Genomic DNA, 23,313 nt, shown 5'->3' with positions numbered 1-23,313 from the left:
ACTAATTGTAAGGGAAGGCTGTGACTGAGGAACTGTGTTCTCATTTGTCTGAGGATATCTGCAATACAAATATCACTAGACTAGGAGTGATGAGACCTGGGAAGACCAGACAAATCAAGAAAAAAATGTGATGAATGACTTCTTGTGAAACGTATCCAGAAGCAGCTGCTCTACTTCAGCAGTACCAGTATTTTATTTTATTTTTGATTTCCAACACTCTACTTAAAATGTGTTGCAAAAATGGAAGCACTTCATGGTACTTGAGCTATACGGTATCTCAAATAGTTCGTCCAGTGTTATATAATCTACTCAACCTAGAAAAAATGAGAAGTTTTGAGTCAGCCTTCTCCCCTGCACAAAATAAAGGAGGATCTCTGGTTAAAAAAGTTTGGAATTCTCCAAAACTTTTAAGTATCCACAAAAGAAGTGGCAGACCCTATTTTCAAACTGAATTCTGAGCTTCAGCTGTTAAGGAGGACTCTTAACTGTTAGAACAATCCTGGAGAAGGATGATCTTATGGAAGAATCCTGTAATTGTAAATATTCCGACATCCTTCCAATTCAGAATTTGGAACAACCATGAATCACAACAACAGTCTCTACCAAAAAGTTAACGGCATATGATTGGAACATGAATTTGAAATGTTCTACTGATTACAGACATACACTATTCTTTAAGTCTGTTGTTGAAGCACATCCCTATTTCATATTTTATGCAAAGCAATTTATATATTTGCATAAAAGACCTCTAGTATGCACCAACCTTTCCCATCTCAGAAAAGAATACTTGTTTAACCCATTGTATTATCCCTGGCACAGTATTTATTAATTCACTGTGGATCACATTTCACAGGTTATGATATCTTATGGATCTCACCCTTCCTTCTAATTCTGAATAATCATCTCCCATACAAATATGACCTTCCATATACAGTGACAACTTTTAGTTATACAGTGAATTAATATATAATATTATTTTAGAGTATAACTATGATAGGAATTTAATATATGGAAAGATTCAGAAAGACCATTAGAAATCAATTAGGTATCTGTGATAATATTTGTTTTTGAATAAATTTGAGAAACACAAACCACAGAATGGGAAAATTTTAATGTTTTGTCCTTACCATGGGTCTTCAGCACCTAGTTTTTCCTTTGTTGTGAACAGCTCAATGCAATCTTTTAATTTCACAAAAGGCTTTTTGGGAGGCTTATATTCCACACTCTCATGTTTTTCAAAATCCTAAAGAGAAGTATTTCTTGAGTTAAGAGAACAAATGAAACAAAACTCATTTTAGTGATGTCGTCTTACTATGAACAGTAACTACATAGCTCCTATATATGGAAAAACTGATCAGAAACCATTCAAGCAAAAGTAGTTTTCACAGTTTCAGATTTATTTCTAAATTTGTAAGCCTCAGATTTGGTAATTACTTACATGTGTAAATGAAGTTTATTTATGGTAACATTTACTATCAATAACACGAAAAAAAAAAAAAAGATACCGTAGCTGCTTCTTTTGAAGAGTTTTACTATCTCTATGCCACAATAAGTAAGTTGTATTTTTCACATTTAAATTTTATTAGTGATGGAAAAGGGAGCAACATGAAAAGCTTACCTCTGCTGCACTATCATCAAAGTATCTCTTCTTCAGTTCGGGATCCCAATCCAAAGCAAGGAAAGATCTTTCTAAGATTAAAAAGATGTTTTATCTTAATTTTACTTCTTGTTTTATATCAAATTGTATCAACTTTGGGCAAACACTCGAAATAAATTAAACAAGGCTGACATGAATTTAAGATGAAAAACTGAAGTACACACAATTTCTTCATTTCTAAGACCTAATTACAAGAACAAATTATTTCTACAGAATTTTCTCTTAAAAGTTTATCAAATAGCATACAGAGAGAATGAAACATTATTCTGTGGAAGTGAGAAAAAAGCATCAGAATCAAATGTTGCCCAACCTGTTCCCTGTGACTTACCATCAAGCCTAGGTTGCCTGTCATCAAATCTAATATGCCTGGTATCATCTTTGATGTAATTTATGTCAGTATTGCCTAAATTATTGAACTGGAATGTAAACAATCGCTTTTTGTGTCCCGTGAGTGGTTGACCTTTGCAAGTATCCTCAGTACATAATCCATTTTCAGAGTCATTGTCACCTCCAACTGAGTCTTCTGACTGGCTGTTTTCATTCTCTGAAGGAAGTTCCTGATCCTGACTGGATTCATCATCTTGTTCATCTGTCTCCATTTCACCTGAAACAATTGAGGAGGGAGAAATGAGGCAGAATAACAATAATTGAAAGACAATACATAATTAACTTCAATTTCAAATTGAACACAAAATACTGTACAAGTTTGGATATTCAGTCTTACTTGGAGAACCTTCTTCGTGTATTCCATTTGGGCCATTACCATTGATACCATGGTCCTTACAGCAATGTAGGGATCCTTCAGTGTCTTCACTTTCAGTGCATGTTTTTACATATCGGCTAAATGTAACAAATGAAAGCAACACTTAGATTCAATGATTTTATTGTTCAAGCCAGAGAATTAAATGGTTACAGCAAATCCTTTATAATGAACTGTATTCCTGCAATCCTTTCTGATTTATTCAGAATAAATAAACCTACTGCCTAACACGTCTATTGTTACAAGCACATCTGAAATTCTGTTGGTCTATGATCTCACATTTTTGGCAGTTATTTGATTTTATAAAACTTGACTCTTCTATCAGTTTTTATTTGATGAGCAACAACATCTTTTACTGTTAATTAACTATATTTTTAAAATAAGAAATATATGGGTTCACTTATGGGGAAAGTTACATCAACAGAAAATTAAGCATAAATTTCAGTTGGAGGTTAGTTATACAACTAATTTCTTCCATATAATGACACTTAGTCCAGTCTAGTTTGAAAAAGTGCCTACCATACAGTTTTATAATATAAATTAGTATAGAAACTTGTATAGTAGATACAGGAGATGTAACCACAGCAGACTAACTGACAAAACACTTCTGTTTTACCAAGACCTAACAGATATGAATTACTTCTGTAAACTGACAAATTAACTCTCCACCTACCTCTCAATTTTTGGATGAGGTTAAGCTAACAAAAAAAACCACAAATTAAAATCCACACTAATTCATATCTCAAGTGGCTAAAATTTGAGATTTAATATATTTAGCAGAAAGCAAATAAAAAAATTACTGAAATCTAATCAATTTGTTAGCAATGCATGTAAAAAATAGGTACCTACTGATTCTAACTATTAGCATTTTTCTTTTGTGTTTTTCTTTAAACAATAACCTTACCACATTCTTAGCAGCAGCAAGTTATACAGTTTATCTTCAGTGTTGTTTCTAGGCACTGCTATGAGAAAAGGTTGACCAAACAGTGAAGAACCACTATGGCTGTAGCTGGTGTGCCTGCACTTTTCCCTTAAACAAACAGGAATTATAACTTGTTCTGTATCTTCTGTTCTATTGATAGCAATTTCAAACCTAAAAAGGAAAAAAAATTGTAAACAAAGGATAATTATTATTTAAAAGACTACAAGGGAAAAAACTGAAGAAAATAATAAAAAAGACATAATGTGTCTTTATCTTATGTTTAGGTTTTAATCTTATGCAAATAACTAAAACTGCAAAAAAGTCATGAAGCATGTAATCTGTACTTACACATAAATGTCATCACGTTCCATAATACTACTCAAATTTTCATCCATGGCAAATATCCTGTGGAACCTGTGATTGTATATATCAGTAACAATCATCTAAAAGAAAAAGGAGTATGTATGATTAAATCAGGTTGATATACGTTAAAGTGTTCAATGTTGTGCCTTCATATAAGAAATTACTCTCACCTTATCTGCAGCAACACCTGACAGAACTGACAATGCTGTGCAAAGATCCAATATATTTCCAATTTTTGGAACAACTACTTTGTACTAAAAAAAAAAAAAAATCACTTTAATTCCTAATAGATCAAAGATACATGAGAAAAACAAACAAAAAAAACCCTTAATACATGTTCAGTATACTTCATACACATCTTTCATTCTTGAACTTAAGGTACAAAGTATTTAAATCAACTAACAAATTCAGTAAGATGTTGAAAACTTAGTTACCATCACAACTTACACAAAATTGCACACTTTGAATGCTTTTATTGGTCTATAAAGTGCTTTTTCAGATTTTATTTTCTCCATAAGAAGACCTAACAGCACCAACTACTTGTACTTCAACAGCATCTACTTATTTAGGCACCTAAATATTATGCATGCTGTTGACTATATTCTTTAATTTGGAACACAATACAAATTGTTTATAAAATACTACCAGAATTTATTTTTATTTTAACTTGTCCTACGAAAACATTTTGGCCTAAACTTTGTAAGAAAGGAAAGAGAAAAAAAGTGAAGCATTATTTTGTGTATTCTTAAAACCAAAGCCAAAAGTTTTTGGTAGGAAAATGCAGAATATCTCCCCCGCCCCCCCCTCCCCTCGATGGTTATACTCTGGAATTCTTTCCTGATTACTAGTCTTAGCCACTGATTCTCAAAATATCTCAATGGCCTTTACTGAAAGTGCCACATGGATTGCTATTGTGTTAACAGCTTTTTCGTTGGTACTTTCTGCCTGGAATGCAATGGCTAATGGCTGAACTCCATAATTTCATTTGCAGAAACAGAACCTGATAATTAACAGTCAGAGAAAACCTCTCTGTGGCTTCTTAGTGCAGTACATTTGCAGTTGGTAATGAAACTCCAAATAGCTGAGTTATTTGCATAGTAAATAAAGACACAATTAATTAGATATAAACAAAATTAGAAATAAGGCATTATAACTTTGTAATTAACACATACAGCATATATTTGGTATATCATTAAGTCTTATCATTTGGAAAGAGCATGAGTTCAGGTGCACTTTTATGAGTCAATCTCTATTCATTCCTGCATTACTATCTCATGTCATACAGGGGTTATCTTCAAATATTGTCCATCGCTTGTGCAAATCCAGTCAGATTACACCCCAAGTTTATTTATTTTTTCCTTAATAAAATATATCCTGTTCTCATAACTTACTAAATTGCTAGCAGACGCATCTCCCATTAGTTAATACCTGCTCCTTTACCTTTGATTTCCCTAACTCATATTGCCTTTGAGAACACTAAAGCATTTCTGCAAGTCTGCCTAAAGTGTGTATTATTTTATTTCACCTATCTTTCCTTACAGCTAGAACCATTTCATTATCATTTTGTTACCATTAATCTATGTACATTTTTTCATGCCATTCTTAGGTGTGCAATTCTATCCTTCCAAAAAATTAGGCAACTGAGATTATTTTATAAAGAAATCCCATCTAAAAATTTTTCTTTTGACTATTAAGTCAAAGCATAGTTTAACTATTAAGACAGCATGGGGAATTCAGGACAACCTAACACATTTTATCCCCCCTTTTTTTTTTTTTTTTTTTTTGCATCACATCACCAGTCCTCTGATATTTTTCCTTTGAGGCTAATAAACTCAGAAATTAAGTCTGGATTAAGCCTATATATTTTTTAAAAACATATAAATCCATTATAGCAACATTAAAATCAAAAATGAAGAAAACATATATTTTAAAGATTAAGAAACCTTATTAACACAGCCATAAATAAATTACCAGTATCTTCTTTAAAATGGATAGAAATGTAAGAACATATTTATAGTCTTCCTCAGACATTCTAAGTGGCATTTCAGAACATATGTCAGAAAACTAAAAATTTGTTGGATTTGCTTTTTTGTACTTGTAAATTTTAGCAATATAAAGGAGCTCAGATTCATTGTTAATGCTGCATGAATCAGGCATTTCACACATAAACTAAGAGGCTTACCTGCATAGGCTTAGCTAGTGGATCCATTCTAACTAAATAAACTTCCAAAGTGCGTTCTTTTTTCATGGGTAATGGAAGTGTCAAATAACAAAATGGATCAAAGGTTACAGAAATCTTAGCACATTCAGGACAGACTAGGGTGGATTTAAAAAGGCCATGAAATATATCTACAATGATGGAATCATTTCTTTTTAAATGGTTTTCCCAGGCTTCTTCAGCAACCACCTGTAATTAAAACACATCTTGGGTTATGATACAGCAGTAGCAAACGAATAGCAAGAATTACTAATTATGGTGTTGATGGAACATTCTCAGTTACCACCAAGGCATTGAAATCTTACTCCAAAGAACTCTGTAAGGTATGTTACTATACCAAGATCACAGTTCAGATGACACATGCTTTTCCTAGGACAGAGATCCTTTCAGTTTTGGGCATCGCAAATCCTGAGAGAGACTTCAAGAGGCTTGGGGCAGGACATAAGAACATAAAACTAAAAATCCCATCTGTAGTTCCTCATAGTACGAGAGTAATAACTTGTATGTTTGTAGCTCAATGCCAAAGGAGTTTCCCTGAACTCGGAGTCTTGAAGACAGAACACTGCATACTACAGACATAAAAATAAAGGAACAACAGAATGGAAATTGTTTTTCCAACTGAACTCAGCACTGAATTGAACAAAAAGCATTTAAAACCTCCCTCGCTTCCGTTCAAATAAAATAGAAGTGTACACATATACTTGAGTAAGACCTCCACTTTAAGGTCTTGGCTTATTTTCTGAAGTCTCTTCCAGAAAAAGCAACTCCTCATCAATGTCCCAACCCTTCAACGCACAATGATGCAAAAGTGTCTTGCAACTTATAGCTTTGACTAAAACCAAGAAGTCAAACATCAAAAATACTACCTTGTCTGGTCTCCCATCTGCATCTTTTAACTGAATATAAGGCTTTTTCCTAATTCGATTCAAATCCTCATGTAAGCCATCCAAGAGAAACGCCAGTAGCTCTTGACAATCTTGTTGCTGATAGCCAGAAAATTGTGGTGCAAATCGTCCCACTTGTGTCTAAAAAGAGAAACAGAAATACTTCTAGCATCTTAATTATTATACAGAACAGCTACTTCTGAGATGCTACAGCATAAAGTTGAAAAGATAAAACTTTAAGAAGATAAGATTTTCAATGCAGACAGGAAATCAAAATTAATTTACAAAGACCAAACCACAATGACAGTTGATACAATTAACTGTTTGTTAAAACAAAACAACAACAAAAACAAACAAACAAACAAAAAAAAAACAAAAAAAAACCACTTGGATATATATTTAAATACATGAATGGACAACACACAGTTGAGTATTACTGCAAATTCTTATTGTTGCACATTTTTGTAAGTTTTGAATGCTTAAACTACAAAAACAAACCTAACATTTTACATTCAGGTTAAATTCCATACTAACCTTAAATGCTCTTGGGGTAACGTAACTGTATTTTCCTGACCACATTTGCTTGATGAGCTCTGCATAAGATTTTGCTATTTCACCCCGCATTCCCAAAGGATTGTCAAAATTCAACTCTTCTTGGTATTTATCATTGAGAAAATATTCTGTAAGAGGAGGGGTGTTGCTCAGACACTGTAAATAGAAATACAGAATCTTTAGAATGATTGAATTAGTTCTAAAAAAACCAAAAAATACAATGTTTGAAGTTTGCTAAAGTAGTCATAAAAAATACTTTGAACTGTAATGCTTAGTGCCAGAAAGGAAAAAAAATATATATTTTTTCCAGAAATAATGATTTTAAACCAAGACTGGCTATGGCTATCATCACAAGTCACGTATGGATGATGTTTCTTGAAAGCTTTATGTCAGAATTTGTTTTATACAGTAAACCAACCAACCACAGTGTGACAACATAATTTCTATCCAGGTCCAAAAAAACAGAAAGTGGTTCTTGACAAATGAATAGCAGCACTATGAAACTCCTTGCTGAAAGATGTTATAAATGCACAAAGTTACAAGGTGTCAGCGACAATAAAAAGTACTTGGAAAAGATTGCCAGTGGGGCTTATTAAATCAAAGTATGCAATATTCAGAAAAAAAGTGAGCTGGAAATTGTTGGAAACACTTTTTGGCAGGGGTAGGAAGGAAGGGAACGTGAGGATGTTTGCCCAATTCCTTCTCCTCCTAGACATCTGCTTCTGGATGCTGTTGAGAACAACAAACTATGCTGAACGGACCAGACTCTGGATCAGAATTAGTGCAGCCCTTTCTATGTTCTTTTAAGTTTTGTGAAACATGTTCTTTCAAATTTTGTGAAGCTGTTCATTGCTAAAAGTAGCTCAAGGAAAGCAGGGGCCTTAGTTTAGACTGAGATAATCATTTATCCTCTGTACCAGTTTCTCTTTTCTGACAGCACTTAGAAATAACAGGATGTAATCACTGCACTATCATTTACAATTTTAGGAAACCACTTTGAATTTGTGTGTGCTACTCCTTGCATTTTGAAAAAAACACCACAAACAATGTTTCCAGCACTCAGAAATGCCTCAGCATTATAGATTTAACGAAGTTTTTTCATCACATATTATTAGGCTTTCTGCATTCTTTATTCTATTAAAGATTCTAAGAAAGATCAGATATTTCATCAGTCTCACCTGCCTCTCTGTAAAAAAAAAAAGGGTGGGGGGACACAAAAATTTTGGTCCACATACATTACTGTGCAAGATGCAACAACTGAGACTGGCAGAATTACAAGTTTATTAAGCAGGGCAAAAAAAGTTATTCTATTTTTTGCCTGTTACACTTGTGAAATATTTCAAAGAAAAACCAGTTATACGCTAGAGAAAGCTGAGTTTCATGGCCATTTCACACTCCTTCCTCTCTTTCCCTCATAATCTGAGGCTTTCACAAGCCATGAACATTACAAAAAATATCCTTATGTTATGGGTCCTTGTGGACAGAGCACTGACAAAAGCTCATTTTTCTCTTGCCAAATGGCAAAGAGGTTTTATTCCTGTTAGTGGTCATCCCAAGATCCCCCGACCTCACAGACCTATGTCGTCAGTTCTGAACCGATCCACACAGCTAAGAGTTAGAGAAACACTTGGTCTCTCAAAGCCACAGAGAAATGGTGAGAGCTTTCAACAGATTATTTTTAGTATCAACCTGAATGAGTGGGTTGACTTCCAAGTTCTGCCAGATAACTGGAAACAGTACAGTGCAAACAATGCTAAACTAACTATAAACTACAGCTCATGTAAAAATGCATGTTCTCTGCCGGTTCTGATAGTCATCTGATTGCACAATAAACATATTTATCTCACTAACCTGTCAAAAAACTATTTTTCCTCCTCACTTTTCTTCTGGTCTGGATTACTTTTGGGCTGGTTTAGGAGATCAAATCAGTTCAGCTGATCAGCTTAGTGTGAGGAATGTCCAGAACAAGGAACTAAATAATGCAGAAATAGCAAATTTTTCTATATATTTTTAGTAAAGCACTACACTTAATGTGCTGACAGTGTGTTGTTTCACCAAAACAACCAAATATATGTTTTTCCACTTTTCACCTGAAAAATTAGTTTTGTCTCTTTCTCAGAATATTCATTTATATCTGTACATACAAGGCAGGAAGATTACTATAGTACATTTCCCTTTTTCTTTATAACTATTTCCACATTCCAATGTAAGATGACATTAACAGAAGAACTGGAATGCACAAGTATCTACCTGAACGTGGCAATTTCTGAGATATAGAGCTGCCATCTTTTCTACAATCTCAGATACAAGTTTTAGAAGAGTAACTCCTAAAGGAATTAATACAGTTGGCCACATATCCACTGATGCATAACATATCAACATAATTGACAAAGCTAAATAACTGCAAGCATGTTTACTTGAAAGGGCTGGCAAAGAAGGCCTGTTTAAGATCATGACTAACACCAGAAGGGGAAACAAAGCATCCAGAAGCCAATTTGAAAGGAAGCCTATATTCTTATTTTCTCCTTCTGATGTAATATATTGTAGGTATCAAGGAAGCCCTATAGAAAGCACCAGTTAAAACGAGTTATCACAACCAAGGCAATCTACTAGACAGCAAAGTCACCAGATTTACATGCTCTGTTCAATCTACGTTTTTTTTTGTTTCAAAAACACAAGAGATAGGTAAACTAGCATATATACCAACGGATGAAGAATAACAGAAAATAACAATAGCTAAACAAATATGGTAAAACTACAGAAAACTTTGTGAACTAACAAGTCAACAGAATGGCACTTAATTTCAGGCACTGCAGTCTCCATAAGCTTTACTTAATCAACAAAACTTCTGTGAAGAAAAGTGTTTACTCTCTGAACCCAAACTAGTAGTTGAGCTGGGTGATCACAGAAAAAAAAAAGAATGCAACAATGCAGAAACTCGAAGACCAATCACCAACTACAAGACAAGCCACAGAAGTATCAGCCTTCAACATGACAAAGGTTAACATTGGAATTAGAGTTCCACACTGCATATTAATTACTTGGAAAAAGGAAAAAAAAAATCTGTAGCAGAACAATCTGCAGATAACAACTGCTTATGTAATCACTATGAGAGGATCATAATCAACCTCCAAGAAATCTAGATCAAACAATGCAACTGGACAAAACAATGGTTCATGCAGCTGCATTATGCAACACTGTACTCGCTGTTGATGTACATGCACACGAACAGTTCATAAAAACTCTAAACTATTGAGTCAAAAAGGAGAGCTAACAATTTATAAAGACTGTCAGAGTCCACTGTTTAGAAAGCATAGGTGTAACTGGCAGCGTGTGGGAAGCATTAAGAAGCACAGGAAACTGAACAATAAAGATTATTTTTAGTGCTTTACTGTGGTGGTTTTACCCAGCTGGGCAGCTGAGCTCCACCACAACCATGCTCTCACTCCCCCTCTTCAAAAGGAATGGGGGAAAAAATATGATGAAAAGGACTTGAGATAAAGACAGGGAGATCACTCAACAATTATTGTCAAGGGCAAAACAGACTCAGCGCAAGTAGGCTAATGTAATTTATTACCTATTACTAACAAGCTAGAGCAGTGAAGAACTAAAAGCAAACTAAAAACACCTTCCTCCCATCTACCCTATTTTACCTCCTCCTCCCAAGCACCGCAGGGGAATGGGCAATGGGGGCTGCGGTCAGTCCCTACACTTCATCTCCGCCGCTCCTTCACGGTCACTCTCTGCCCCTGTTCCACGTGGGGTCCCTCCCACAGGATGCCATCCTGCCCGAACTGAGCCTGCGGGGGCTGCCCACAGGCAGCAGCTCTTCAAGAACTGCTCCCACATGGCTCCGTACCACGGGGTCCATCCCCCAGGAGCAAACTGCTCCAGCACCAGCACGGGTCCCCCACGGGTGGGCGGCAGCTCCCCCCAGACCCCCTGCTCCTGCGTGGGCTCCTCTCCACGGGCTGCAGCTCCGGCCCAGGGCCTGCTCCTGTGGGGGTTCTCCATGGGCCGCAGCCTCCTCCAGGCCACATCCACCTGCTCCACCGGGGGCTCCTCCACGGGCTGCAGCGTGGAGATCTGCTCCATGTGGGACCCATGGGCTGCAGGGGGACAGCCTGCTCCACCAGGGGCCTCTCCACAGGCCACAAGGGAACTGCTGCTGCGTGCCTGGAGCACCTCCTGCCCTACTGCTGCACTGACCTTCAGGCCCACAGGGCTGGTTCTCGCTTGTCACTCTCCCAGCTGCTGCTGCCCAGCAGGTTTTTTTTTTTCCCTTTCTTCAATCTCCTCTCCCAGAGGCCTAACCAGCGTCACCCACTGGCTCAGCTCTGGCCAGCAGCAGGACCCTTTGGAGCCAGCTGAAACTGGCCCTTGTCACGATGCCCTTATGGGGCAGCTGATTGACTCTTCTCACAAAGGCCAGCCCTGCAGCCCACCACTACCAAAACCCTGCCATGTAAGCCCAATATATATTAGTTCTGTAGCCTCACTAGAATATTTTAATTCCAACACTAAACTATTATCTTGTTAGTGATTCTACCTGTCATCCATGTCCATCCAAACTTCCACATGGGTTGAAAACTAAAAAGTCAAGCTATCCTCCTCTAAAACCATACCTTAAGTACTGGAACACTCTTACAGTTATGAGGATCTGATTGTTTAACTGATAAAAAAGGAAGTAAAACGTATGTAGAAAGAGGGCCACCAAGACAGACAGTGGGCTGGAGCACTTGCCCTGTGAGGAGACGCTGAAGCATCAAGGCTTGTTCAGCTTGGAGAAGAAACTGTTTCAGGGGGACCCAACAGCAACCTCTTAGTACCTACAGAGAGATTAGTGAGAAGATGGAACCAGGCTCCTCACAGTGTTAAATAGCGGGAGGAAAAGAAACAATGGGCTTAGAACCTTAACCTCTGTTGGTTCAATGCAAGGTAAAAAGTTTTCACCATGTGGACAGTAAACAGTGGAGCCAGTTACCCGAAGAGGTTGTGCAGCCTCCCTTCTTGGAGGTTTTCAGGACCCAACTGGGTAAAACCTTTGGCAACACTTTCTGACTTCAAATCTGGCCTTCTTTTGTGCTGGAGGTTGCACCAGTGTCCTTCTAAAGTCCCTTCTAATCTGCATTATCCTATGATACTAAGATAACCAGGAAATACTTATTCACATCTCATAGGGGATATTATATGGGAGTGACAATAAAACTTCAAAGCAAATTACCTATTACGCCAGTAAACTGTGGAAATGAGAAGGAGACAATGAGATCATGAAATTAAGCCAAACATTGGGTATTCATATAGGTATCATGCTTCTTGAGCTGCCCTACTTAATACAAATTTCACACAAGGGACACTAAAATTTCCTATTTCAGCTGCCTAATATGAGACCAAGAGCTGACTGACTGAAAAAGAGATCCCAGTTGTAGAAGAAGAGGTGAATTGCTTTACACCTGTCTGTCCTACTTTTGTCTGAAGAGCTTAGTATCAGATGTGGTGACAAAAACATTCAGCTAATACACTCTGACCCAGACTCTGTATGCCTATGGCAACTTAGACAGAACAATAAAAACATACTAATTTGAGGTTTTGGTGAAAAGCATTATGTTTTGTTTGGATAAAATCATAGCTGTAACATTGATGATCAGAGGGCTGAAGTACCTCTCCTGTGAAGAAAGGCTGAGAGAGCTGGGGCTGTTCAGCCTAAGGAAGAGAAGGCTCCGGGGTGACCTTATTGTGGCTTTTCAGTACTTATAGGAGGCTTATAAAAAAGAGTGACTCTTTGCTCAATCAGATGACAGGACAAGGGGGAACAGTTTTAAACTGAAAGAAGGGAGATTTAGGATTAGAGGTTAGGAGGAAACTCTCCACTTGGATGGTGGTAAGGCACTGGAACAGGCTGCCCAGAGAAGCTGTGGATGCCCCATCTCTGGAGGTGTTCAAGGCCAGGTTGGATGAGGCCCTGGGCAACCTGATCTAGTGGGTGGCATCCTTGTCTATGGCAGGGGGGCTGGAACTAGGTGATTTTTAAGGTCCCTTCTAACCCAAGCCATTCTATGATTCTATGAACTAACCATAGAAGGAATGCTTTTCAGCTTTCTGAAGACATTTCCCAAAATACTCCATTTCAAAGTTCTCAACAACTGTTGTTCAAAAGTATACATAATCATAGTGATGGCAAAAACAAAACAAAACAACAACAAACAACAAAAAAATTATAAAAAACATATGAAGTGTTTTTGTTTAAAAAATACTTTAATTCTTTTCCTATTTTTGCTTCACAAAGTGAAAACTGTGAATTCTCAGGTTTTCACAGCAAAAGAAAAAAAAACTTTACCCACTAAGATCTTAATACTATTATCACACAAAAGGGCAAAGCAATACATAGGAAAGATCCACAGGTGGCAGTACAGCAATACTTCAGAAAATGCAATCTCAGTGCTGGGTGGGTAGAACGAAGAGCAGAGAAAAGTGGGAGTCAGCAGAAGTGGATGAACTATTCTTTGTTTCTGTTCAAGGAAGCTACATTGAATATACTTCAGCACTGACTGAATGGAAGGGATCAAGACAGAGCTTTTGCAACAGAACGTACATGATCGTAACTGGAAATTATTCCAGCACTTAAAACTCTACATCAAACTATTTAATGACAGAGTTAACTAGTTCCTTAATCCTCTTTGTCACCTTTCAATTGCTCCAGTACGTCCCGATCTCTCCTGTACTGGGGAGCCCAGAACTGAACCCAGCACTCCAGGTGCGTCTCATCAGGGTAAAGTCCTGAGAAGAGGACAAGGCTCACCTCCCTTGACCTGCTGGCAGTGCTTCTCCTAATATAGCCCAGGAGGTTGTTGGGCTCCTTTGCCCCAAGGGCACATTGCTGGCTCATGCTCGGTTTTTTGTTCACCAGGACCCTAGGTGCTTCTCTGCCCAGCTGCTTTCCAGATGGTGGGCCTCCATTCCTCCCTCAGTGTGTACTGATGCCGGGGGTTATTCCTTGTCACGTGCATGACTTTGCATTTTCTTGTATGAAACTTGATGAGGCTCCTATCTGCCCATTTCTCCAGCCTGCGGAGATCCCTCTGAATGGCAGCACACCCATCTGGTGTGTCAGCCACTACTACCAGTTTTGTATCATATCTAAACTTGCCGAGGGTACGGCATACTCCATCATCCAGGTCAAAGACTACAGCATCCAATATTCCCAAGCACAATTCCCTTGTTTCCAATCAACACCCCCCCCCTTTGAGCCCATCCCCTCTTTGCTTCCAAGATCAAACGTGTTCACAGCGCTTTGGCCATAGGTGTTACACATTACTAAGCAAGCACGAAATACCTTTAGCCTGAATAAGCAAATGTTAGCCCATTAACAGTAGAAGGTAGAAGTAATGGCAAATTAACACAGTAAAATCTACAGTTTCAGTGTAACTGAAAACATAATTGGAAAAAATGCAAAATTTAAGTGGTTGCAAAAGGAAAAAGACAGTAGACTTTGCAGTGTATGAAACTGTAGCATGTTAATAACGTCATACTCCCAATAAAAAGCATTTTCATGGATTTCTTGGATAACATTAAACTCTGAAAAATCCTTTCCCTGAGAGATATAGTAGATAGAACTGAAAGATACGTCACACTTCCTTGCAAAGAAAGCTGACAAGTAATGCATTTAAAATAAATGTACTGCCAAGGACAAATGAATGGTAGCAAGCCAAACTAAAAGCTGCATTGCTCAAAAGACACGAGTCCTTTTAATTTTCTTACCACAGCACTGTCTTGTGAATCAGCAAAATTCTGTTTATTCACTTACACTACAGTTTCTTGTAATTCTTATTTAAACACTCGATTCTTTAGACAGAAATGAAAAGCAATGAAGGCTGGCTTGTTTTGGAATGTAAACGTCAGAATATATTTTCGAAATCCTGTTAACATAGTGGGATGCTGATGTAAAGTGTAGTAAGCTGTATAAGATACCTAAGCACAACAACCCATGCTAATCATTCTCACCTAAAAGTTTTTATATCTACATGTATACAAATTGAAGCTTATCTGTTTTACAATCAAAATAAGCTTTGTTTTTAATCAGTCTAGCCTGATAGAGAAGATTCATTAAAAAAGTGTTTTGCTATGTACTAAGAATATTCTTAAGCCTCTAAGTTGATTCCGACTCACTCACTAGACATGAAAATATACTCTTAATTTTTTACTTTATAGTAAGTAGTATGATGATGCAATTCAATAATCAAGAGAGGTTACGTACAGAATTTTATTCACAGACTCACAGAATGGTTGAGGTTGGCAGGTACCTCTAGAGCTCATCTGGTCCAATACCCTGCAAGGACACCCAGAGCAGGCTGCCCAGGACCACGTCTAGGTGGCTTTTGAAAATCTCCAAGGAGGAGACTCTACAGTCTCTCTGGGCAGCCTGTGCCAGTGCTCAGTCACTTGCACAGTAAATAAATGCTTTCTGATGTTTAGACAGAACCTCCTGTTTTCCAGTTTGTTCCCATTGCCTCTTGTCTCAGCACTGGACACCACTGGTTCCGTCTTCTTTGCATCCTCCCTTCAGGTATTTATACACATCGACAAGATTCCCCGAGCCTCCGCTTCTCCAGGCTGAACAGTCCCAGCTCTCTCAGCCTCTCCTTATAGCAGAGGTGCTCCAGGCCCTTCACCATCTTGGTGGCCCTTTGTTGGACTCACTCCAGTATGTCCAGGTCTCTCCTGTACTTGGGGAGCCCAGAACTGGACACAATACTCCAGGTGCAGCCACACCAGTGCTAGGTAGAGGGGAAGGATCACCTCCTTCCACCTGCTGGCAATACTTTGCTTAATGCAGCCAAGAATAGCATTAGCCTTCTATACCATTAGCTTTCTTAGTGGAGAAGGCACATTGCTGGCTCATGTTCCCCCTTAGTGTCTACCAGGATGTCTACATCCTTGTCTTCAAAGCTGCTTTCCAGCTGTGTAGCCCCAAACAATTACTGGTGCCTGGAGCTTTTCCTGACCACATGCAGGACTTTACACTTCTCCTTGCTGAACTTCATGAGATGCTTTTCAGCACTTTTATACAAACCGTGGAGGTCCCTCTGGATGGCAGCATGACCCCCTGGTCTATCTTCCACTCTCCTAAAGCACATTTCTGTCTGCAGCTACCTAATGGGAGGCTATGGACAATATAGAGCCAGACACTTCTCAGAGGTACACAGTGACAGGACTACAATCAATGGATGCATGCAGAAGGCTGGACCTATGATCATTCTGAGATCCCTTCTAACTCAAATTATTCTTTGATTTTATATACAAAAAAAATGATAGAAAACGTACATAGGCTATGTATCTCTGGAACATTTCTTCCTCTGAACAAATTTCAGCAACTTCATAAACTTAGCTTACAAACGTATCTGAAACTACTTCTTTCCTGAACAGGCTAAAGAAGAAATTCAACGTAAGTCAGGAACCCCTGTGATGACTATGGAGATTAAATATGAAGTATGCTTGGTAAAGACCCAGGATCCTTATACTCAATAGGAAAAAACATGAAAAAGAATTTAAATACACTTCATAGTTTTTTGACCTAAGACTGTTAAGGTGACAAAAACTTGAGTTCCAGAATCAAACAGAAACAAGTTAAATTATTGGGTCTTTCTAATCATTAATGAATTTAATTTAGAGAAGAGAAGGCTCTGGGGAGACCTCATAGCAAACTTTCTTTAAAGGGGGCCTACAGGTAAGATGGGGAGAGACTCCTTATCAGGGAGTGTAGTGACAAGGCAAGGGGTAATGTTTTTATACTAAATAAGGGTAGATTTAGACTAGAAATAAGGAAGAAATTCTTCACTGTGTGCGTGGTGAGGCCCTGGCACAGGCTGCCCAGAGCAGCTGTGGATGCCCCATCCCTGGAGGTGCTCAAGGCCAGGCTGGATGGGGCTTTGGGCAACCTGGTCTGGCGGGAGGTGTCCCTGCCCATGGCAGGGGGGTTGGAACTGGGTGGGCTTTAAGGTTCCTTTGGACCCAAACCATTCCGTGATTCTGTGATTATCCTACTGCAGCTTCCACTTAAAAAAAAAAGTAGTCATTCCACTTTTTTTTTTCTTGTCCTGGCAGGAGTACAGGTATACTAGTATTTCTATTGCAACCATAGCAAAGAAACTAGCTTTTAAATTCCTGTAAAATATCTCATCTATGAAACAGCAACTATTCAAAGGACAGGGGTGATGCGGAAATATATTTGAAGGTTCTCTCCATGTTAACCCGTGCACTAAAAGCCCATAACAATTGATTAGAAATTAAGGCCTAGTAATCCACTGGTCATCTACTTTTTGACACCTTAGCTCTACAACCAATACACAAGCATATCTCAAAATGAAAAAGTATTTTTCAAAACACGCCTGCATGGCAATCATTACAAAATCAATGAATCCCACTTAAGTGTTCATTCATCTAAAATGCTGGTCAAATCTCTTTCTGACAGTGATGACATTCCCCACTGCAAGTGTCCTGGTTTCAGGTAGGACAGAGTTAATTTTCCTCCTAGTAGCTGGCAGGGTGCTATGTTTTGGATTAGGATGAGAAGAGCGCTGATAACATGCTGATGTTTTAATTGTTGTAGAGCAGTGCTTACACCAAGCCAAGGACTTTTCAGCTTCTCGCTCTGTCCTGCTAGCGAGCAGGCTGGGGGTGCAGCAGGAGCTGGGAGGGGACAGACCCAGGACAGCTGACCCAAACTGGCCAAAGGGGTATTCCATACCATCTGACGTCATGCTGAACAATATATAGGGGTGGCTAGCCGGGGTGGGGGGCCGGCTGCTCGGGGATAGGCTGGGCATCGGTCAACGGGTGGTGAGCAATTGCATTGTGCATCACTTGTTTCGTACACATTATTATTATTAATACTATTATTATTATTATTGTTATTATTATTTTCCGGTCTTAATAAACTGTCTTTATCTCAACTCACAGGCTTCACTTTCCCATTTCTCTCCCCCATCCCAGAGAGGGAGGGGGGAGGGTGAGCGAACGGCTGTGTGGTGTTTGGCTGCCAGCCGGGCTAAACCACAACAGTCCATTTGGCGCCCAACGTGGGGCACGAAGGGTTGAGATATCAACAGATTTGACCAGAGTGTGTTAAACTAAAATTGGTATAAGTATTCGACCTGCTTAATAGTTGCTAGTCACAATGTTGATTGCCTTAATCTCAAGTCTGCTGTGCCTGTTTCCCAAATTGAGTTTTATAGCACGTTACTTTCTGTATGTGCTCCCTGTCGCGCTGTTTATCCTTTCCGGGCCCTGGTTTAAGATTGTTATGGTACTGTGTGGTGTAATGATGGCTTATGAAATGATGAGATTTCTGGTCATGACTCTAACCTGGTGTTTGTATTCAGCACTGTCGTCAACTCTATACTTCGGAAACCATATCTCAGAAACTATTAGCAATTACACCTATTGCCTTTTTTCATCAGGGAGTCAATCTGTGGAGGGGACAGGGGAAGATATTTTTTCCTACCTGTTCACTCTCCCTTCCTCCTTCACCACCCTCTTATCCCCCGAGCTAGTTACGGTAGCTCTCCAAGATGTTGAATATCCTTGGGATACTCAGACCAGCATGCTCTTGTTGCTATGTCTCCTGAATGCACTTCAGGTTTTGTTTAAGGTTAAACAACTACTTAGGAATCTCATCTGGAGATCTGTCTTGAGGCGGGATAGTTGCGAGTGGCAGGGAGTGTGGGAGGATATGGGCAGGTTTCTAGAGCAGTGGGCACCTCCAGTGTTTTGGACATTCACCCCTGAACAACTGCAAAATCCTAAAAAACTGGTAGAATGCTTGAAAAAAAGGTGTCATGACTCTGGCAGTTCCAAAGTGACACAAATCACTGTGGCGTGCTGGGGTCTGGCTTGTGCCTATCGAGCTGCAATTGATGCTACTATCAACCTAGTGACAGACCCTGCGGCCGTTCCAGTCCCGGCTCCCGCAGCCGTTCCAGCTCCAGCTCCCGCAGCTGTTCCAGTTCCAGCTCCCGCAGCCGTTCCAGTTCCAGCTCCCGCAGCTGTTCCAGCTCCAGCTCCCGCAGCTGTTCCAGCTCCAGCTCCCGCAGCCGTTCCAGCTCCAGCTCCCGCAGCTGCTCCAGCTCCCACAGCTGTTCCAGTTCCAGCTCCCGCAGCCGTTCCAGCTCCAGCTCCCGCAGCCGTTCCAGCTCCAGCTCCCGCAGCTGCTCCAGCTCCCACAGCTGTTCCAGTTCCAGCTCCCGCAGCCGTTCCAGCTCCAGCTCCCGCAGCTGTTCCAGTTCCAGCTCCCGCAGCCGTTCCAGTTCCAGCTCCCGCAGCCGTTCCAGCTCCAGCTCCCGCAGCTGCTCCAGCTCCCGCAGCTGTTCCAGTTCCAGCTCCCGCAGCCGTTCCAGCTCCAGCTCCCGCAGCCGTTCCAGCTCCAGCTCCCGCAGCTGCTCCAGCTCCCGCAGCCGTTCCAGTTCCAGCTCCCGCAGCTGTTCCAGCTCCCGCAGCCGTTCCAGCTCCAGCTCCCGCAGCCGTTCCAGTTCCAGCTCCCGCAGCCGTTCCAGTTCCAGCTCCCACAGCCGTTCCAGTTCCAGCTCCCGCAGCTGCTCCAGCCCCCGCAGATGCTCCAGCTCCTGCAGCCGCTCCCACTCCTGTGACTGGGTCAGAGAAACGAACTGTAGCAGTGCAAGTTGCCCCTGCAGAGGGTATTCCAACCCCTGTGGCAGACCCTGTGGCTGGGTCAGAGAAGCGAGCTGTAGCAGTGCAAGTTGCCCCTGCAGAGGGTATTCCAACCCCTGTGGCAGACCCTGTGGCTGGGTCAGGGAAACAAACTGTAGCAGTGCAAGTTGCCCCTGTGGACAAGGTGAAAAAATGGTATAGAGACTCAGGTCGTTTAGAACGCAGACAGTCTTCTGCTACGTCTGGGTATAGAGAAGACGAGGCTGGGCCATCAAATGTGCAGGAGGATGAAGATGAGGATGAGGATGTCGAAAAATCAACAGTAACTACCCGAACCCTATACCAGCGTGAGCTACGAGATGTGCGAAAAGATTTTGGTCGCTGTATAGGTGAGCAGCTTGTCACCTGGCTGCTCCGGTGCTGGGACACTGGAGCCAATGGTGTGGAATTAGAGGGCAGGGAAGCCAGGAGGCTGGGATCCCTTGCTAGAGATGCAAGCATTGACAAAACAATTGGAGATGGAGCACGATCTCACAGCCTCTGGAGGTGTCTCCTGTTAGCTGTGAAGGAAAGGTATCCCTTCAAGAAAGAACTTGTATGTCTACCAGTCAAGTGGACCACCATGGAGAAGGGAATTCAGTACCTGAGGGAATTAGCCATACGGGAAGTAATTTATAAGGACCTAGACGACGCACAAATATCCACAGATCCAGATGAAGTCCAGTGTACCCGACCCATGTGGCAGAAGTTTGTACGGAATGCACCATCATCATGGGCCAGCTCATTGGCAATAATAACCTGGAAAGATGATGATGCACCCACAGTGGATGAAGTGGCTAAACAACTCCGGCAGTACGAAGAAAGTCTCTCCTCTTCCCTACAGGCCTGTGTCTCGGCTGTGGAGAAACTCTCTGAAGAGTTCCACCAACTTAAAGAGAATTTATCTTCCCCCCCACCTGAACGAACCAGTGGCCACCAACTAAAAGAGAATACTTTGGAGAAACTTTCTGAAGAGGTCCACCAACTTAAAGAGAGTGTATTTTCTTCCCCACCTGTACGAACCAGTGTCTCGGCTATTAGGGGTAAACGTGCATCCGTGCAAAGAAGACAATATGGTGGGTACACACCCCGTGCCACCCTGTGGTTTTACCTACGTGACCATGGAGAGGACATGAGAAAATGGGATGGAAAATCTACTGCGACCCTAGAGGCACAGGTACGTGAGTTGCAAAAGAAAACAATCGGGAGAAAGGGGTTCTCTGAAAAGTTTGCTGCTCCAACTTCCAGCAGGCAGTCCTTTAAACACAGAAACGAAGATTCTGACCAGGACTAGAGGGGCCCTGCCTCCAGCCAGGGGGAGGAAAGGGACAACCGAGTTTATTGGACTGTGTGGATTCGATGGCCTGGCACGTCTGACGCACAGAAGTATAAGGCTTTAGTAGACACCGGTGCACAATGTACTCTAATGCCATCAAGCTGTAAAGGGCCAGAGCCCATCTGTATTTATGGTGTGACAGGGGGATCCCAGCAGTTAACTGTATTGGAAGCTGAAGTGAGTCTAACTGGAAATGAGTGGCAAAAGCACCGTATTGTGACTGGCCCGGATGCTCCGTGCATCCTTGGCATAGACTATCTTAGAAGAGGATATTGCAAGGACCCAAAAGGGTTCCGCTGGGCTTTTGGCATAGCTGCCTTAGAGACAGAGGACATTAAACAGTTGTCTACCTTGCCCGGTCTCTCAGAGGACCCTTCTGTTGTGGGGTTGCTGAGGGTTGAAGAACAGCAAGTGCCAATCGCTACCACAACTGTGCACCGGCGGCAATATCGCACCAACCGAGACTCCCTGATTCCCATCCATAAGCTAATTTGTCAACTGGAGAGCCAAGGAGTGATCAGCAAGACCCATTCACCTTTTAATAGTCCCATATGGCCAGTGCGAAAGTCTAATGGTGAGTGGAGACTAACAGTGGACTATCGTGGCCTGAACGAAGTCACGCCACCACTGAGTGCTGCAGTGCCGGACATGCTAGAACTCCAGTACGAACTGGAATCAAGGGCAGCCAAGTGGTATGCCACAATTGATATTGCTAATGCATTTTTCTCCATCCCTCTAGCAGCAGAGTGCAGGCCACAGTTTGCTTTCACTTGGAGGGGAGTCCAATATACTTGGAATCGGCTGCCCCAGGGGTGGAAACACAGCCCTACCATTTGCCATGGACTGATCCAGTCTGCGCTGGAGCAGGGGGAGGCTCCTGAACACCTGCAGTACATCGATGACATCATTGTGTGGGGTGACACGGCAGAGGAAGTTTTCGAGAAAGGGAAGAAAATAGTCCAAATCCTTCTGAAGGCCGGTTTTGCCATAAAACAAAATAAAGTTAAAGGACCTGCACGAGAGATCCAGTTTTTAGGAATAAAATGGCAAGATGGACGTCGTCAAATCCCAATGGATGTGATCAACAAAATAACAGCTATGTCTCCACCAACTAGCAAAAAGGAAACACAAACTTTCCTAGGTGTTTTGGAGAATGCATATTCCAAATTACAGTCTGATTGTAAACCCGCTCTACCAAGTAACTCGTAAGAAGAATGCTTTTGAATGGGGCCCTGAGCAACGACAAGCCTTTGAACAAATTAAGCAGGAAATAGTCCATGCAGTAGCCCTCGGGCCAGTCCGAACAGGACCAGATGTAAAGAATGTGCTCTACACCGCAGCTGGGGAGAATGGCCCCACCTGGAGCCTCTGGCAGAAAGAACCTGGGGAAACTCGAGGTCGACCCCTGGGGTTTTGGAGTCGGGGATACAGAGGATCTGAGGCCCGCTATACTCCAACTGAAAAGGAGATATTGGCAGCATATGAGGGAGATCGATCTGCTTCGGAAGTGGTCGGTACTGAAGCGCAGCTCCTCCTGGCACCCCGACTGCCGGTACTGGGTTGGATGTTCAAAGGAAGGGTCCCCTCTACACATCATGCAACTGATGCTACATGGAGCAAGTGGGTTGCACTGATTACTCAGCGGGCTCGAATAGGAAACCCCAGTCGCCCAGGAATCTTGGAAGTGATTATGGACTGGCCAGAAGGCAAGTACTTTGGGATATCATCAGAGGAGGAGGTGGTCCGTGCTGAAGAAGCCCCACTGTACAACAAGCTACCAGAAAATGAGAAGAAATATGCCCTGTTCACTGATGGGTCCTGTCGTATGGTGGGAAAGCATCGGAGATTGAAAGCTGCTGTATGGAGTCCTACACGACGAGTTGCAGAAGCTGCTGAGGGAGAAGGTGAATCGAGTCAGT

General features: G+C 41.1%; 1 protein-coding gene across 3 annotated transcripts in view; it reads right to left on the bottom strand.

Annotated features, from left to right (window-relative positions):
* The window catches only part of USP15 (ubiquitin specific peptidase 15), an 81,489-nt gene that overhangs the window by 3,940 nt on the left and 54,236 nt on the right, over positions 1–23,313 (bottom strand). For 2 of the 3 annotated variants that reach the window (XM_035543981.2, XM_035543982.2), the window contains 10 exons: positions 7,339–7,512; positions 6,787–6,945; positions 5,885–6,109; positions 3,873–3,956; positions 3,688–3,782; positions 3,322–3,510; positions 2,382–2,497; positions 1,986–2,261; positions 1,619–1,689; positions 1,128–1,243 (listed from right to left, as the gene is read on the bottom strand). In XM_035543981.2, coding sequence (XP_035399874.1) covers positions 1,128–1,243; positions 1,619–1,689; positions 1,986–2,261; positions 2,382–2,497; positions 3,322–3,510; positions 3,688–3,782; positions 3,873–3,956; positions 5,885–6,109; positions 6,787–6,945; positions 7,339–7,512 — 1,505 coding nt within the window. Of the gene's footprint in view, positions 1–1,127; positions 1,244–1,618; positions 1,690–1,985; positions 2,262–2,381; positions 2,498–3,321; positions 3,511–3,687; positions 3,783–3,872; positions 3,957–5,884; positions 6,490–6,786; positions 6,946–7,338; positions 7,513–23,313 lie in introns of those variants that run through there. The other variant, XM_050711005.1, reaches the window with a different exon arrangement.

Source organism: Cygnus atratus, chromosome 1, assembly GCF_013377495.2.
Source record: "Cygnus atratus isolate AKBS03 ecotype Queensland, Australia chromosome 1, CAtr_DNAZoo_HiC_assembly, whole genome shotgun sequence".
Taxonomy (NCBI): Eukaryota; Metazoa; Chordata; class Aves; order Anseriformes; family Anatidae; genus Cygnus; species Cygnus atratus.
This window is presented reverse-complemented; position numbering and strand designations above follow the sequence as displayed.